We start from the raw sequence: 18,459 nt of genomic DNA, 5'->3' as shown, positions 1-18,459 counted from the left end.
CTCATGAAAACAGGAGAGAGACTTATTAGACAAATGTCTGGACATCCCGAATCCTAATTATTAATGCCAAACGGAAAATGATCATCCAATTTGGAATATATAAGTATATAAATACCGGAAAGATTGACGCCTGCCTGATTGCGGAGGTGGAAGCGGGAGGGCCGAGGCGACTTTTCTCCGGCGGAGGCCACGAGGCTGAGGTGGAGGCGGAAGGACGGGGGCGGGAGGGCGGAGGTGGAGGCCGCGAGGCTAAGGGAGGCGTGGCGGGGGGGGGGAGCGGGAGGCGGAGGGGGGGGGGGGGGGGGGGGGGGGGGGGGGGGGGGGGAGGAGGCGGAAGGTGGGAGGGCGGAGGCGGAGACCGCGAGGCTGGCGAAGGCGGTAGGACGGGCGCGGGAGGGCGGAGGCCACGAGGTTGAGGCGAAGGCCGCCAGGGGGAGGCGACGAGGCGGAGGCCGCGAGGGGGAGGCGGAGGCGGGAGGACGGAGGAGGGAGGACGGAGGTGGGAGGACGAAGTCGGAAGGTGGAGGGGGTTCTCGGGACCCAGCCGCTGCGACCGGCCTTCCGCTTTTCACCGGTGGTTTCCGGAGCCACTGACGATGAAAGTGAAGAAGAAAAGCTAAGAAGGATGAGATGAGAAGAAGCGTAGAAGGGAAGGAGAAGAATGAAAAAGTAATGGAATTCAAACTAACGTGAAAGAGGAAAGAGAGGGAGAGGGGGAGAGAGACACAACAATTAATGCACGCATTTATTATTTCATTTCCTTGCTCACGCCTCCTCTATAGGCACAGAGGAGAGAAGGTCTTCTATACTAGGGCGTCAGAGAAGAGAGAAACCAAATATAGCTTTATTTTTTTATTCCACGTCACAGTTACGTGTCTTATTATTAGTGGTCCACCTGGGTTTACGCACGCCACGTAGGCACGTGACGTGGCGTGTGTAAACCACTGAATATTTTCTCAACAAAGACAACGTGTTACTCCTCCTGATGATTTTAGGTGATGCACATTGGTAGAAGGAAGATAGGGAAGATATGATCCAGTAATCATTTGTTCTTTCGGAATCAGATTCTATAAAATTATTTTTCTTCCAAGACTTAAAATGAGAAAATTGACGGACATCATCATCATAACTCAGATTAATTTTCCACGCGTTTTTTGGGAAATAGTTGGGCCCAAACCAAACTCCAAGCTCATAAATCGCGATGCCTGAAAATCTACTACCAGAAGAAAGTAATTTTCCACTCCAAATGGCAATTATGATTTCCAACCCATTTGGAAGATTTTAGCCACATGTCGAAATTTTCAAAATATATATTTTTCTTGAAAAATGACTTTTTGAATGTATTTTCTAGAAACATCACAATTTTCGAAAAAATAGGTTCGTACATAGAGATCCGTTTGGTCGTTAGAGTAAGGATTTAGATTTAGAGGAAAAAGTGGGATAAAAAATCTCTCAGATAGGGAGGGACGTATCTAATTTTGCCAGGTGTAGGGTACATTTTAACATAAGATTATAAACAAATAAATTAAATTAAATTAAATTAAAAAGTTGCAAATTAGAAAGTTAATTTCTATTAGAGAACCGAAAGGAAAAACCCTAAATTTAGGGATTGTGGCTATCGCATTTGCCATAATGGGCACGATTGAAGGTGGCGACCATCGACATCGCCTTTCCATGGCTATTGTCATGTGGCCTAGCGCGACGACATCAAACTAATGGGGTTTAAAAAAAAAACAAAGTGGTGGTGGCAGATAAGGAAATTGAGGTGGTGTCGCTTAGGGAGCGCAACTTATATTCATGTAATATCTTACTATTCTTGTTCTTGTTAAGTTCTTTCTCACTTTTCTTACTCGATTCATGTCTATTTCACTTTTACCTCGAGTTTCTTATAATGCATTTTATTTGAAATTATCTTAATCTAATCAGTCCGGAGGATATCCCAAACACCAGATAGGATGACAAATTATATTATCCGTATCCAAAGTTCTGAACGCAGGATAGAGGGTTTTGCTAGTCTTATTATTTGCATATATTCCAATGAATTACTTCATGAATAAATAATCTGTGTCTAGAAAATCAAAATAATTTTTATGATATATATTTAATAAGAACTATGAACACTAGTTTTATAAAAAAAAAAATTTAAGTGAATCTTGTCAACTAGTGCCCCGGGCACAAACTAAGGATATTATCAAAGGCAAATTCTAGAGTTTTTCAATAATTGTTTACACCCCTCACTACAACAATTAATGCATAACCTTCTGTAATGTTTCTATAATTAATCACTTAAAAGTTAAAACCATAGGAAAATAAAAAAACTATCGATTGCCCCTCTTCTAATAATTAAAATTATCCTAGATAAGATATATTTAACAAGTGCCCGAAAATATTGTTTTTTTTTAAAGTATAAAACAGAAAAAAAGGGGTCAAATTGGATCCGTCGCCGCAAGTATTTCAAGGGAAAAAAAGAAAAATAATAATATAGGGGGACACGAGCAACGGCTAGTTGGGGTGATGCCGTTGGACGCTCGTTCAGTCGTTCAAGCAGCCGCCGCAGCACGCTCTCCGAGAAAAAAAAAAGTCTCTCTCTCTCCTTCTCTCTCTCTCTCTCTGTCTGTGGCCAGAGCTTGCTCTGCTTCCCTTCTCCATTATTGCAGCAGCGAGCGCGAGAGACACCCACGACAAGCGCAAGACCGACCATCATTTCTCACTTGCTAGGCATTGCAAGGAAACAGAGACAACCTACGGGGGGTGGCGTCGACCAGCGTCGTCTTCTCTTCTGCCGGGTGTCTGTGGCGGGTGTTCCCCCGAAGTGATTTGGGAAGCAAAAATGTCGAAAATCGTCGACATCTTCAGGAAGAAAACGTCCCCAAAAGGTAGCATTTTGAGTTCTCCCCCTTTAATTTTCCTGCGCTTTGGACTAGGATGTTCTGCTTTTTAGGGTAAGGGTTTTGATCGACGGCTCTGATCCTCAATGGGTACATTCGGAGCTGTCCCTGATTTCATGTTCGAGAAATTGTTCTTCAGATGTCTGTGTTTTTTTGTTAAATTTTTCGAGTACTTTTGTGGATTTTTCATCTGGGCTATGTGTAACTAGTAATTTCGCTGCTAGGAACTTGGATATTCTAGACTTCCGTGTTGTCTCCTCTATCTTGAAGCTTGTGTGTTTTATTTTCCCCTCTCTGCTCTGTTTTTCCGTCTGAATGTTCAATGCTGTAGTGACTTCTCCTTCTTCGTCTTTGTGTTCTTCAACAGAGGCCCTCAGAAGCAGCAAGAGAGAAATGGCAGTTGCCACACGAGGTACGGCTGCTTGTTCTATATAGTTTCTTGTGTACCAGGTGTTGCACATCGGAATCTAGTAGGTCAATTCAAGATATGTCGCATATGCTAGATGCACTAGTGTGATTGGTGCACTGCTGTTTATTCTGGAAAATTGGTAAAAAAAAAAAAGGGTCTTTGCTGTTCCGGCCAAGACTGAACCAACTCGATTTGATCTGGGCCAATTCATGGCTATTTATGGTCAGGCCTGATCTTTTTTTAGAAACTTGGCCTATGAATATTCAACATACAAGTGGATAGCAGGAATCAACAAATTGAGACTAGAAATCAAAAACTTGTAATTGACTGAAAGCAGGTCTTCACTATTGAAGTTCTTACAAACTTCACTAAGGATATAGAAATTTCTTCTTCTATTTTGTGTGGTGAAATAGCGGTATTGTGAGTTATCTGGACAAAACAAAAAGGAAAATAAAAGGAAAAGGCAACTATTCAGCTGTAATTGGTACATGGACTTGTCTCTGAGGCCTATTAGATGCCAGTTGATTTCTCACAGATCAACTTTTATTACTGGCAATAATCCATATGTAGCTGCCTTTCCTCCCCATATTCTTCTAACATGATAAATAGGAGCAAGCATGTTCTTGTCAACCCTCAGTTGTCTCAGTCACAAGGAGTTTTGCAGGTAGACAGAGTGAGAATATTAGATCAATTTGTTTGGTAGTTCCACTTTTGCCTGGAAATTTCCATATTAGCTGCTCTCGTCTTTCGCTCATGTTCTTCTTTACATATCATTAGCCATCTCTTTTTATTTATCAGGTATTGAACGAGAGATAGCATCCCTTCAATTGGAGGTATATTCCTACTACTTGCTGATTGTGAATTGCCATGGGTATTCTCTTGCTGAATCTTTTATCTGCTAATGAGCTTTCAGGAGAAAAAGTTGGTGGCAGAGATTAAGAAAACAGCCAAGACTGGCAACGAGGCAAGTTTTTTTCCTATTAATTATTGAACATTTGCTAATTTAACTATCAGCTCATATATCGTTATTTCTTGATTAAATTATTTTGACTTAAGTGAACTTGTTATGATGATTTTGGGCTGACATTTGACTATATAAACGTGATCATATTACAGCAGTTCTGCCCATTAATGCTATCTAGATATACTTAGGATAGATAGCTGGACCTTCTGATTATTGAGTTAAAAAAAATCAATTTTTACTTATTTTCTAGTATCATGACTACTTAGCTAGGAAATTATTTGTGGGAAGTATGATTCACAAAACACCAACTGCATTCGACAAGAGGGACCAGTGTTTGATGTTTATGCTTTTAGTGGTCAAACTGCTTACATGGAGTACTTTCCACTATTTACTTGAGAGGGTAGTTTCTGTTTTAACACATCCTGCAATTTTGAATGGTCAAACTGCTTGCATGGAGTACTTTCCTCTCTTTACTTGAGAGAGTAGTTTCTGTATTTATGCATTCTGCAATTTCGAATATAATGAAACTGTAAGTTGGTACTCATAGAGCTGGTTTCTGCTATATTCAGTCTGGATCTCTCGTTGCACAAATTGAATCACTTCATATTTCCAAGGGAATAAACTACCCTTGGACTTTTTGACTATAATGTTGTACTTGAAATATTGTTATTCCAGAGATTTATTGGCACGGCCTTCACTGTAGGACTATTTGATATTGATATACATCTTGATCGAACACTTTTACTGACCTTTTGCCTTATCATTTTCTTGCGGCGTTCAAAATTTGATTTTTAATCAATGTTAAACATTTGAACTATTTCAAAACAAATTATTAACAAACATGCTTAGAATGGGAAGTTTTTCATTTAGACTGAACTATGCCCTCAACTTGTGCTCCAAACCTTTTGAAGTTCTAAAAGAATCAAAATGAACACAATCACAAGATTAAATGATTTGAAAGCATTAAAAGCACCAGATCAAGCATTAGGTTTGTTTGCAAATTGTCAATTTACTTTGGTTACTTAAATTTCTACTAGTTCATGTTGATAACGTCTTTGACAACATTTCTTTCGGCATTTGGCAATTCAATATGAAGAGAGAGAAAAGGAAAATTTCATAATCTTTAGATCAGTTTTCCTCTATAATTAGGAGATTTTATGGTTGATGAGATTATTAAGAAATGATCAATTGATTTTTTCTATAATGGTCAATTGGAATTTTCTTTTTGGCCATAGATTACAAGGAAACAAATCATTGATTAATTTGTATGTCCATTGAGGATAAGTGTATGTAATCCTTATTCAACCTATGCAGGCCACAGCTTATGTGAAATGCAAAGCATTTTCACCATACCTTCTTTACAACTTTCCTCTTTTATTTTGGCTATCATTTAAAAAATAAATCTTAGCTATGGGTTTCAATAGAGAAATTATTGAGCAACAGTAAGATAAGGTAAATTCAGAATATATAATTCCAACATGCATCACTTTTGTTTATCTGATTTTAATATTAAATATCCAATTGCGAACATGTATGCCCACTTCTCTAAATGGTTGGTCTGCAAGGTATATCATGGAACATGTGCACTACTTTTTCCTTTCTGCAGATGGACAAAGCTCTAGTAACTTGTGATAATCTCTCTCTCTCTCTGAGCTTGCATGCTCTGTCTGCCTGTCCATGTGTCCGCTCAAAGTTAGCTGAATGTAGTATGGCTTTGTTTTGATAACAATGTATTATGGCTTCAGTAATGCAGAGATGATGTGGGAACCTCTGTCAAGTTAAGGTCATATAATTGCAAGATGCCCAGAGTCTAGATATTGTACTTCTGGCAGAAGCTGCTTCATGCTATGACAGATGGCAAAGCTAATTTAATCTAGATAACCGGTTGTTCTCTCCCTCCCCATTGGGCACACTTGTTTAATTAAATCTATAATCCGTATTGTGTGTTTAAGATATAAGCAGCATTGCCCTCTGTATTGTTGGAAACTTCCTGTATTGTTCCGATTACTAAGGACTGCTGTCAAGTTCTCCTGGTTGATTTGCAAGCTAGCTGCCTAGAGTCCACGGAGCTGCCCATGAGCTAATCCCTTGTTGCATAAAGTTGTTATCTAACGGCACGGTCATCTTATTGATACTTTTATTTGTCTGTTTTGGTGAACAATCACCTTTATGTAACCAGGCAGCGACTAGAATTTTAGCTCGTCAACTGGTGCGTCTACGACAACAGATAACTAATTTGCAAGGAAGTCGTGCTCAAATCAGAGGGGTGGCGACTCATACTCAGGTAATGACTCTTGTCTCTCTTTACATATATTGCAACTGTTGATGAGAATTTTCATTTTAAAATTTTAATTTTCTCTTACTTTCACATCCTTTAGGCATTACATGCCAGCACATCTATTTCTAATGGAATGAAAGGTGCAACAAAAGCAATGGTCGCAATGAACAAGGTATGCATATTAGCTGTCAAGTAAATGGTATCATAATGCTGCTAGAAGGTCCAACTAGAAGATGTGTGGGCCATCTATGCTGGCATTTCTTTAATGAAAAATGTGTGGAATTTTGACAGCGTGATATGCCCTGGTTGATTGTCCGAGAAGTCTTGACTTTTGAAATTTCCCAGAAATAAGAAACTATGTATCAGTTACGAGATTTTGATTTCTTGTCCTTTTCCAGATGCATGATGAGATTTTCAGAGTTAGTACAAATATTTTTTAAGTTTCCAGTATCATTTAATCTTTGTTTCATCAAAACACAAAAGCACATGCCTACTTGTTTGTACCAGTATTGAAATCTCCTTCTTGTACCTTCCAGCAAATGGTTCCTGCAAAACAAGCCAAAGTGATCAAAGAATTTCAGAAGCAGTCAGCACAACTGGATATGACGGTAATGCTTTTGTTTCTTTTCCCTATTATTTCTTGTTTCCTATAACTCAAGGATGATGTTATCTGTCCTGAACTGTGCATATTTTACTGGCAAATCAATGAACTACAGCAGAGTAATTTTAAGGAATTTGGCATGGATTTGTGCATTTGTGTCAATTTTGGTGTAATTGTGGCATTAACTCCCAGCGTGGATTTTGAATGAGTAAATTGTACGCTTTTTTTGACTGATGATTTTTGGATTTCTTTCCCTAAACATCTTAGTTTGTGTCCATATATTTTCACAATAATTTGTTCGTTTCATCTCTTTCCCAATAGATTGAGATGATGTCAGAGTCTATAGATGAGACCTTAGACAAGGATGAGGCTGAAGAGGAAACAGAGGAGCTGACTAATCAGGTAAGTCATTTTCCTTTCGCTATGGCTCCTCTCAAAGCCTTTTGGTTGTCACTAATTTCACATGTTTGATTATAGGTGCTTGATGAAATTGGTGTTGATATCGCTTCACAGGTTGGTCTTCTAGACAATGTCCACAAACCTAAGCTCCTGATATATCATTGTTTTGATATTGAAAAGAACTCACTTTCTTCCCTCTTTTTTTTGTTCCTAACAGCTATCTTCAGCTCCTAAGGGCCGTATCTCATCAAAGAAAGTGGAGACTGTTGTGACTAGGTTAGTACATTTCCCCGAAACTGTTTATTATGAAGACACTCACCTTCAAAGTACTAACAAGCTGAAACTTTGCGTTAGATGGTGTATATTCTTTTTCTTTTCTTTTTTTAATCTCTCCTCCCTTATGGAGCTAATGGGTACTCAAATTTGAAGATTGAATAATCTCTCCATAATTCTCTCCTCGTTCTTTTTAAATGCTTAGTGGAGCTCGTGCGCCGACACTGGCACAAGCCAACAAAGACCACATAAATATAATAAAAAAATGACAGTTTCTGATTTTTCGTAATCAGTTATGCTAGTAAGTACTAGTCAGCACAAGCCAAACAAGACCGCATAAATATAATAAAGAAATGACAGTTTCTGATTTTTCCTAATCAGTTATGCTAATAAGTACTAATCAGTACTAATCAATTTAGTACACTGATTAGTATAAAATGATGGGCCTGATTTCCCCTGAACCATAGGATGCATACTAATCAATTTAGCTAGTTTTCAGTATGATAATCATTGATGAAATGGTGGGGAAGTAGGTTCTTATGGCTACCAAAGAAAAGGAAGAATCAACATTCCCTGTTATCACTTAATTTCTCTGACTACTTTATTTTTGCGCAATGCAGTTCTGAATCTCCAGATGTGGAGGATCTGGAGAAGAGGCTGGCTTCTCTTCGGCGCATTTGATCCATGCATCGACCCTGCACAATATTTTTGTAAAGGTTCTTGGGACAAAGCTAATCGATGTAGAGATGATCATCATAAAAACCAGATACTATAATCTGACTTCCCATGATCGGAAACTTTACCGTGGTGTTGTTCATTCTAGAGGTACAACAATGCAAATGCTTGTAAGGTTTTGCATGAGTTCACTGCCTTAATATTGTAAGATTGCTATTCTCTTTGGGGTGCCGATATAGCATGCATCATCTCTAGCATTTCCTACGGTACGATGTAGAACTCGTTGATATGCATTAGAAGTATCATTGTTTATAATAATGTTGAAGCGCATATAAGGCCTGGGACTGCCGATATAGCCTGCATCATCTCTAGCATTTCCTACGGTACGATGTAGAACTCTGTTGATATGCATTAGAAGTATCATTGTATAATAATGTTGAAGCGCATATAATTGATAATGTTAGACAAGGAAAAGAGTCTGTGCAGATTGTTAGTTTGATATATCGGTCGATGAAGTATCATTTCATCATAAGCTTAAGATGTGTGGGGGCCCAAAGTGGTTTAGACTCTCTAAGTGCAGCAGAATTAAGCAATTTGTGTGTTCGACCTCTTCATATTCTCAGCAATATTTTTAATTTTTCGAATGAATTGGATCCAAGTCATAATTAACTCTATTTTACTTTATTCTGATCAAAGTAGATAACACGATTAAATTTTTGATAAAGTGTATTTTAGTTAATAAGGATAGTTTAGTTAATGGGTTGTTACCTTAAAACTCTTTTTGGTGTCACGAAAAAACTTTAAACTTATATATGTGCGATTTATATACCCTCTATTTTAATTCTATCAAAGGTATATTCGGAGTTTTTTATGAGACAAAAGAAGGTTAAAGTACTTGTGTCACAATGGGAACAATACATGTTGGGGGATGACAACATAAATTTATTTCAAGATATTTACTCTTTATCTATTTTTTTTTGTACTTTCTTAAATCAGCATATGTTCTCTCAATTACAAATCTAGTAGCTACCAGCACACATCACGAGCACCTGGATCACCACCGCCAGCAAAATAATAGGAATGTCATATGGTCTAGTTAAATTGTGATTTTCATTTTTGTACTTTATGGATTTTAGTACAATTTTAAAATGAAATATTAATTTTATTGTAATTAAAGTAGCAGGATTTATTTATTATATTTAATTTTGAGTAATTACCAAATAAATTAACTGTGACAATTGCAATGGGAACTTATGAACGTACCACTTAAAAACACAAACTTTCACCCATGTGATAAATCTAGAATGTGTTAGCCTTCATCCAACTATTAACCCTTTAGAGTTTCAACTATTTACATAATTTCCACTAAAGCTGTATTTTGTTGAAAAAGCTTAGTTTTTCATTCTTTCGTCTTATAAACAGTAATATAAAAAATTTCAAAAAATTAAAATTGTTATTGAAAAGTCAAATATAGCTTCTCTAATGTTTAATACATTTGTTAGTGGATTACATAGTGAAGGAAATAATCTTTCGACAAAATCTTTTGCTCAAGAAAATGATTACACTTGATGATTCTGAAATCTGGAAAATGCCCCAAAGAATCGGATGAGGGTTTTGAAAGATACCAATCCCACAAAACACATAGACGAAGAAGTCCCTCGAGAGTGATGCTTTTGAGGACCTTTCGATGCTCAAGTCTAATGATTTTTATAGGACTTTTGGAAACTAGCATAATTTTAGCTTAACGAGCGAGATTGCTCTTACATGACAAGAATGAAATGAGTTCTATTTATATTTGAACTTCGAAATTCCCAGCCGGCACATTTGTACAAGGACAATGGCTCTGGGCCTTTGAATGAGGCCAGACTTTCGGATGGGCTTGGGCCTTCAATGTTTTGTATATTCTTCTTCCTGTGTTCAATCTTGTGCAAGTATCACATAACCATGTGTATCCTAGGCCCGGTCCACATCATCTGCCCCCTATTCTTGAGGTCGGAGCCGTCAAGTTCTAGACTTGAAAATACCTTAGAAACCTAAGTTTGGACCTAAGGTTTGACCAAGATTGACAAAAGATGTTACTTGATTAGAAGTTCCATCAAATGAGAGCTTTACGATGATGTCCAATTTGTCCAGACCAAACGGCCAGAACTTAAGACATCACAATCTGTTTGCCAATATGCCCTCGTACAGTGAGGGATGCGTTGACTTAGCCAAACTGCTCCCTCTTCCTGCCTGGTTCCCTTATTCGGGTTGTTTGACCTGTTTGTCTTGGGAGAAAAATGAAACCAGCATCTTGATTGTTCATACTCTTTCTCAACTAACTAGTGGCCGAAGGCGCAATCAATTGCTATAATTCCTTATAAATGTGTTTACAATGGAACCATCTAAGGAACGGTTTTATTCTTTTGTACTTTTCGTCCAGTTTTAGCTGTAGGAACTTCGGCTCGAAACGATGAAATCTGGGTCAGCATTGTCACCTGTTGCTTACTTGTGGATTGGGACGATAATGTCATGGAGTACTTGGGACAACATTGTCATGTGGTGCTCACATGGGTTGGGACTTATCACAATAGTCATAGAGCATTTGGGACGAAGAGCAATAAGCTTCTTATTATACTATGAAGATCGAAAGTTTCTACTACCTTCCTATATTTTGAGAGCATTTAATTGAGCTATCTACTGATATATTGTTGATGATGCGGTTGACCATGGGGTCAATGGCTATCGTTTTCCAAAGGACACTGTCAAGATATTGTCAAAAATCATAAGGCATGTTGTCCCAAAAGGAAAAGTGTCACCTCTGGCTCATAAATTGCTGCACAAGGAAAGACTACTGGTAGGGACCTCATGGTATCTGAAACTGTTGAAGGGTATGAATCATTACTTCAAGACTTCAAGTAGCTCTGAAGCTCCCATCTGAGGTAAACCCTCCAAAGGATGTTTCTGAATTATCTCCTAAGCACAAGCAAGAGTGGAACTGGGATTTATTGGAAACCATCCTGAGACTGACATATCAGAAGAGAATTTGTGGAGTGACCTTTTTCCGGACAAGGTTGAGGATCGATGGAACCATACTCAAAAGGAGAGCTCCAGCTAAATTAATGCCATCGATTATTCATTTTCATATAGCATATGGGAGGAAGAAAAGTATATAGAGGTGGCTGCTACTAGAAGGAGAAGGGAGGAGCAGGAGGTAAGAATATATAAACAGTTCGATGTATTCTCAATTTGGGCCGTAATCTCCGTTTCATCGTGTGTTTTTTCGTGAAAGTTCATTTGTTGCTTATAATTTGATGCAGCAAAAAGATAGAAGTGATCGACCTCATGGAGCATGGGAAGAAGTATTTGAGTGTCAAAAAGGCTGATAGGTTAAGAAATGATCTGCATGAAAGGGATGAACTGGAGCTTAAAAGAACTGGCCAGCCCCTTGGTATCTATGGACCTTACTTGGGAGAAGGAGAATCTGGCCCTTTCTGCATGTTTCTTCAATCTATCGTGGGATTGGACCGGTGAGATGGCTTATGCATATTAGTGTTATCATATTATAATGTACTTACATCAGAGTTTAGGCTTAAACTGAATCAGAGTTGGCTGACTAAAGCCCCATTTGGTCCCCGGGAATTCTTGAAATTTACTGTTTCAATTTCCATATGATAATGAAAACATTCCCAACAATGTGCTCCAGAAAACTTCACAAATTGGCCTCGAGGAAAACATGGGACACTGTAAAACTGAAGTTATGAACTCAAATCAGCTTGTTGATGTTTTCGTGTTAGCACATATCCAAAGGAAAAGACATACTTTAGATCCTAAAGGTATGCTGCAAGAAGATGATCGCAGCGCTAGTCCTTTTGCCTGGTGTTTTTTTTTTTTTTTCGAACTACTGTGGTTCACTGAGATTACACTACAAAAAAACATGTTTTTTGCGACGAAAAAATCGCAAAAATCCGTCACAAATCATTTTTGCGATGAATTTAGCGACGGAAAAAATTCCGTCGCTACTAGGTCGTCGCAAATTTTTGCGACGGAAAATTTCAATTTTCGTCGCAAATTTGCGACGAAAAAAAAATTCGTCGCAAAAATCGTCGCAAATTAGCCACGAACACTATTCGTCGCAAATATTTCGTCGCAAAATTCGTCGCAAAAATCGTCGCAAATTAGCCACAAACACTATTCGTCGCAAATATTTCGTCGCAAATATTTCGTCGCAAAAATCGTCGCAAATTAGCCACGAACACTATCCGTCGCAAAGTTCGTCGCAAATATTTCGCACAAAATTGTCGCAAATTAGCCACGAACACTATCCGTCACAAAGTTCGTCAAAATTCGTCGCAAAAATCGTCGCAAAATCCGTCGCAAAATCGTCGCAAAAATCGTCGCAAAAGTCATCGCAAAATTTGTCACTAATTTTTCGTCACAAAATTTCATCGTAAAATTCATCGCTAATTTTTCGTCGCAAAATTTGTTGCTAATTTACCACGAAATTCTTTTTTTTTTGTTAATAATTTGCGACAAACTGATTCGTGGCAAAATTTGTCGCTATTTTGCCACGAACATTGTTCGGGAACGAATTTAGCGACGAATTTTTATTAATTCGTCGCAAATTAGCAACGAATTATAAAAATAGTTACGAATGTGCAGCAAAAATTTATTACAGGTTGGCCTCCTCACAACTGGCACAATGCAAATTGTATCTAATCCACGGCTGAAACCTGGTATATCTACCACAAACTCAGCCTTGTAGAGTTCCTTCTAACCTCTGATATCAAGTACATGAATATTGACAACAATAGTACATGCTTTAATATAAATTCTCAGTACAGAGCTGAGCTCTTGAGGGAACCCTGAGCTTCATATCCTCGGCGGCCCACCACACCCTCTTCAGATCTCCCGCCACCCCTTGTACACCCGCACCACCGCGAGCAGCTCCGCCGGCGCCAACCTCCTCAGGACCTCCCACAAGCACTTGGCGGGCAACCCGCCGGCGTCCGCATCCCCGTCCACGAAATCCCGATCCCGCTCGTTGAGATCCGGCTCCACCTCGTCGAAGTCCTCCTCCTTGTCGGCGCGAACGTCGAGGTCGTCGAAGGAGAGCACGCGGCGGATGAGAGCGAGGACGGAGTGAGGGCAACAGCGAACGCGGAGGAGGCGGCAGCAGCGGCGGCGTTGACGGGCATGGAGGAGGCCGCGACAGCGGCAGCGGCGGAGGAGGAGCAGTCGGCGGCGGGGGAGGGGGAGGAGCCGGCATGGCAAGAGCGGCCCTTCTTGGAGAGGCCGCAGCGGCCGCAGTTGTAGCTGCCGCGCTTGGTGGTGGCGTCGTCGTCAGAGGAGGAGGCGGCGAGGGAGTCGGAGGTGGGGCTGGTGGAGGCGGCGGATCATGGCGGAGGAGCGGCAGAGGAGGCTAGAGAGAGAGAAAGAGGGAGAGAAGTTAGAGAGAGAGAGGGGGAACGCTGTGGTGGTGGGGGAATAAAAAGAGCGAGCAAGGGGACACGATGGCGCGAGGGGGGATAGCGCGCGGGTTCCTGAAAATTTTCGATCCGACGCAAATTTGCGACGGAAAAAAAAATCCGTCGCAAATTTGCGATGGATTTTGCGACGGAAATAAAATAAAAATCCGTTACAAATTTGCGACGGAAAATAAAAATCCGTCGCAAATTTGCGACGGGAAAAAAATCCGTCGCAAATTTGCCCCAAAAATAAAATCCGACGCAAATTTGCGACGGAAAATAAAAATCCGTCGCAAATTTGTGACGGAAATAAAAAAATCCATCGCAAATTTGCCCCAAAAATAAAATCCGACGTAAATTTACGACGGAAAAAAAATCCATCGCAAATTTGCTACAGAAAATAAAAATCCGTCGCAAATTTGCGACGGAAATAAAATCCGTAGCAAAGTTGCGACGGAAAATAAAAATCCGTCGCAAATTTGCGACGGAAAAAAAATCCGTCGCAAATTTGCGACGGAAAATAAAAATCCGTCGCAAATTTGCGACGGAAATAAAATCCGCAGCAAAGTTGCGACGGAAAATAAAAATCCGTCGCAAATTTGCGACGGAAAAAAAATCCGTCGCAAATTTGCCCCAAAAATAAAATCCGACGCAAATTTGCGACGGAAAAAAATCCGTCGCAAATTTGGGACGGAAAATAAAAATCCGTCGCAAATTTGCGACGGAAATAAAATCCGTCGCAAATTTGCCCCGGAAATAAAATCCGACGCAAATTTGCGACGGAAAAAAAATCTATCGCAAATTTGGGACGGAAAAAAAATCCGTCCCAAATTTGCGACGGAAAATAAAAATCCATCGCAAATTTGCGACGGAAAATAAAAATCCGACGCAAATTTGCCCCGGAAATAAAATCCGTCGCAAATTTGCCCCGGAAATAAAATCCGACGCAAATTTGCGATGGAAAAAAAATCCGTCGCAAATTTGCGACAGAAATAAAATCCGTCGCAAATTTGCGACGAAAATAAAAATCCGTCGCAAATTTGCGACGGAAAAAAAAAATCCGTCGCAAATTTGCGACGGAAAAAAAAATCCGTCGCAAATTTGCGACGGAAAATAAAAATACGTAGCAAATTTGCGACGGAAAAAAAATCCGTCGCAAATTTGCGACGGAAAATAAAAATCCGTCGCAAATTTGCGACGGAAATAAAATCCGTCGCAAATTTGCGACGGAAATAAAACCCGTCGCAAATTTGCCCCAAAAATAAAATCCGACGCAAATTTGCGACGGAAAAAAAATCCGTCGCAAATTTGCGACGGAAAATAAAAATCCGTCGCAAATTTTCGATGGAAATAAAACCCATCGCAAATTTGGCCCACAAATAAAATCCGACGCAAATTTGCGAAGGAAAATAAAAAGCCGTCGCAAATTTGCGACGGAAATAAAATCCGTCGCAAATTTGCGACGGAAAAAAAATCCGTCGCAAATTTGCCCAAAAAAAAAAAAACGACGCAAATTTGCGACGGAAAATAAAAATCCGTCGCAAATTTGCCCCAAAAATAAAATCCAACACAAATTTACGACGGAAAAAAAATCCGTCGCAAATTTGCGACGAAAAATAAAAATCCGTCGCAAATTTGCGACGAAAAAAAAAAATCCGTCACAAATTTGGGACGGAAATAAAATCCGTCGCAAATTTTCGACGGAAATAAAATCCGTCACAAATTTTTGCAACTGCTTTTTTTTCCGTCGCAAAATTTGAGATGGATTTTTTCCATCGCAGATTTTGTTTCCGTTGCAAATTTGCAACGGAATTAGCGATAAATGTTTTTACCGACCAATTTTTCAAATCCGTCGCAAATTTCGTCGGAAATAAAATCCGTCACAAATTTTTGCAACTGCTTTTTTTCCGTCGCAAAATTTGAGATGGATTTTTTTCCATCGCAGATTTTGTTTCGTTGCAAATTTGCAACGGAATTAGCGATGGAAATGTTTTTACCGACCAATTTTTCAAATCCGTCGCAAATTTCGTCGGAAATAAAATCCGTCACAAATTTTTGCAACTGCTTTTTTTTTCCGTCGCAAAATTTGAGATGGATTTTTTTTTCCATCGCAGATTTTGTTTCCGTTGCAAATTTGCAACGGAATTAGCGATGGAAATGTTTTTACCGACCAATTTTTCAAATCCGTCGCTAATTTCGTCGTAACTTTAAGTAGATATGCTTCTACACTTTTACATATAATGTGACTAGCATTACGAATACTGTGGAGAAACATGATTGATGTGGATGTCATTGTTACAAACAAACTCGATTGACACTTTCTCAAATAATAATAGGGCTCTGATACCAAGTCAAGAATGTGATAAAAAAAATTAAGAGCAAAATATATATATATATATATATATATATATATATATATATCATTGTCAAATGAAGAGTACACGAACCTATTTATCGGTTTTATAGGATGACTATCTAAAAGGGAAAATATCAATTACAATCAATTAAAGGAAATATAGGGAATCTTCTAAATATTTCTCTAATAGAATGCATGCCCTCTATTCACTTATCATTCGGATGTAACCCTTTAGGAGTAATTCATCTAATTGGTTAGATCAAATTGGTTAGGTCTAAATAAGAATATCTCTTTTATAAGATCTCCTATAGATATCCCTATATAGATACATTGACTTTACATTTCATACATCCACCCGATTCCGATCTATTTGAAAATTGCTATAATTTATTTACCCATATATTTACTCATACATAATAGCTACGTGCGGAGGAAACCGCCACATTCAACTAAATAGATATCTGCGTTATCTATATCTAAGTCTTGAAAAAAGAAAAGATAAGATTTGCACCTATCGAATCTAAAAAAGCTTATTTGGGATGAGAACATTTTAAGAGATTATCTAATATCTTGAGTTTATAATAGATCTTCTTATCTAATTTGAATTTGTAAATCTAATCTCTCTTAGAATTGGACGTGTAGCAAATCGTCCAATCTCTTTTGAATTTGAACTTGTGACAATCATCCAATTCGTCTCTACTTTCGTCGCAAAATGGTAAATTTCATTGCACAAATTAGCGACAGAAAATAAATCCGTCGCAAAATTCGTTGCAAATTTACGACGAAAAATTAGTCGTCGCTAATTTGCGACGGAATTAGCGACGAAAATTTTCCGTCGCAAATTTATGACGAATTTTGCAACGGATTTATTTTCCGTCGCAAATTAGCAACGGAATTTTTCCGTCGCAAATTTGCGACGAATTTTGCGACGGACTTATTTTCCGTCGCAAATTTGCGACGGAAAATTTGTGACGATTTTCGCTAATTTGCGACGGAATTAGAAATCTGTCGCAAAGTTTGTCGCAAATTAGCGACGAAAAATTTCCGTCGCAAATTTCCGTCGCAAAATTCATGTTTTTTTGTAGTGTTATTTGCTAAGATATTAGTTGGTGTATGGTTCTAATCTTTGGTTTATCTTTTGATCTCTTTGTTGATGTAGAAGTTTAGCTGCAAAGAGTTAGAAGTTTATAATTGCAAAGCATATGAACCATAGGGCTGAGAACTCCATTTGCCATTACCTAGAGCTTAGATACTGAACACCAAAATACCCTGGTCGAGGTGTTGTTGATGTATGCCTATTGCGTTTCAGTTTTGGGGCATATGAGTGAAGTACCGAATTCCTTGGATTTGATGCTTTACCTGGTGATTGCAGTGAATAAAGGGTTGAAGAAGACCTGGAGTTTATTGACGCACCTTCTTGGCTTCCACTTCTTCATAATCCATGTTACCGAGATGCTTTGGGTGACTTTGGGGCCTATTTTGCAATTGCAAACAGAATAGATCGCATACACGAGTGCTTGGAGGGCAACAGCGAGGAAGGTATATATTTGAGATCCATTCCCCACCTGAAACTCAAATACAATTTTAAGTGGTTTTCTGTAGCTCTGCTATGTGAAAATGGCCTGTTGTCAAGCCAGTGGCATCCAACGCAAATTTCTGACCTTTTACTGCAACAATGTGGTGAGGCAACGCCTGGAACTTCAAGAAACGGTTGTTTGGTAATTGTCAATATTATTGAAATTGAAATAATATTAGACTTCCAACACTAATCAGTCAAGACATATGGTGTACAAAGTTCTAGCTAACTTAGTAATGCCAGATGCTTGAAATGCTGTGTCCATGCTTGAATATGCTGACTAAAGGTCCATCCTGTTTATGAGCTTTTAGACAAGGTCAAGCAGGTCTGACCTGTATCACCTGTGTTTTTGAATTTGAGGGTCAAAGTAGGAAAATAGGGTGTAAAAATATACGTTGAGTGATGATTGACGATTCGACGGGTTTAAAGAGCTCAAATTTGATTCTATCCCCATCGGTTGAAGAGGCCTCGTTCCGGCAATCTTAATAAAGACAGAAATTGGCGAAACATATTAACCTCCAGATGCATTCATACTTGCACTTTTCAGAATGTTTTTGTTGAATCTATGTCAGGAAGAAGGTGTGGATTAAGAT

General features: G+C 38.9%; 1 protein-coding gene and 1 long non-coding RNA gene across 2 annotated transcripts; both read left to right on the top strand.

Annotated features, from left to right (window-relative positions):
• The first annotated feature begins 2,548 nt into the window (after positions 1–2,548).
• On the top strand, positions 2,549–8,707 carry LOC115664614 (vacuolar protein sorting-associated protein 2 homolog 2). Its single transcript, XM_056319523.1, has 11 exons — positions 2,549–2,876; positions 3,256–3,300; positions 4,096–4,130; positions 4,211–4,265; positions 6,445–6,545; positions 6,640–6,711; positions 7,076–7,147; positions 7,462–7,542; positions 7,618–7,653; positions 7,757–7,815; positions 8,433–8,707. Exons 1-11 carry the CDS (start codon positions 2,831–2,833, stop codon positions 8,491–8,493), a joined length of 663 nt encoding a protein of 220 aa, XP_056175498.1. The 5' UTR covers positions 2,549–2,830; the 3' UTR covers positions 8,494–8,707.
• A 2,669-nt stretch (positions 8,708–11,376) lies between these two features.
• Positions 11,377–17,756, top strand: LOC130140415 (uncharacterized). The gene is made up of 3 exons (XR_008818425.1): positions 11,377–11,680; positions 11,787–11,996; positions 17,450–17,756. It is a non-coding gene; the product is annotated as an uncharacterized LOC130140415 (long non-coding RNA).
• The last annotated feature ends 703 nt before the right edge of the window (positions 17,757–18,459 follow it).

The sequence above is a fragment of the Syzygium oleosum genome, unplaced genomic scaffold (genome assembly GCF_021117445.2).
Source record: "Syzygium oleosum isolate NSW1041296 unplaced genomic scaffold, Sole_v2.1 Sole_v2.18, whole genome shotgun sequence".
Classification (NCBI taxonomy): Eukaryota; Viridiplantae; Streptophyta; class Magnoliopsida; order Myrtales; family Myrtaceae; genus Syzygium; species Syzygium oleosum.
Note: the sequence above shows the minus strand (reverse complement) of the source record. Positions and strands in the feature narration are given on the sequence as shown.

Bases quoted from the DNA above. Each gene is read 5' to 3' on its own strand.
- LOC115664614 (XM_056319523.1), top strand. From the start codon at position 2,831: ATGTCGAAAATCGTCGACATCTTCAGGAAGAAAACGTCCCCAAAAG. The intron at 6,712-7,075 runs GTATGCATATTA...TGTACCTTCCAG, and splicing joins CAATGGTCGCAATGAACAAG to CAAATGGTTCCTGCAAAACA. The intron at 7,543-7,617 runs GTAAGTCATTTT...GTTTGATTATAG, and splicing joins CAGAGGAGCTGACTAATCAG to GTGCTTGATGAAATTGGTGT.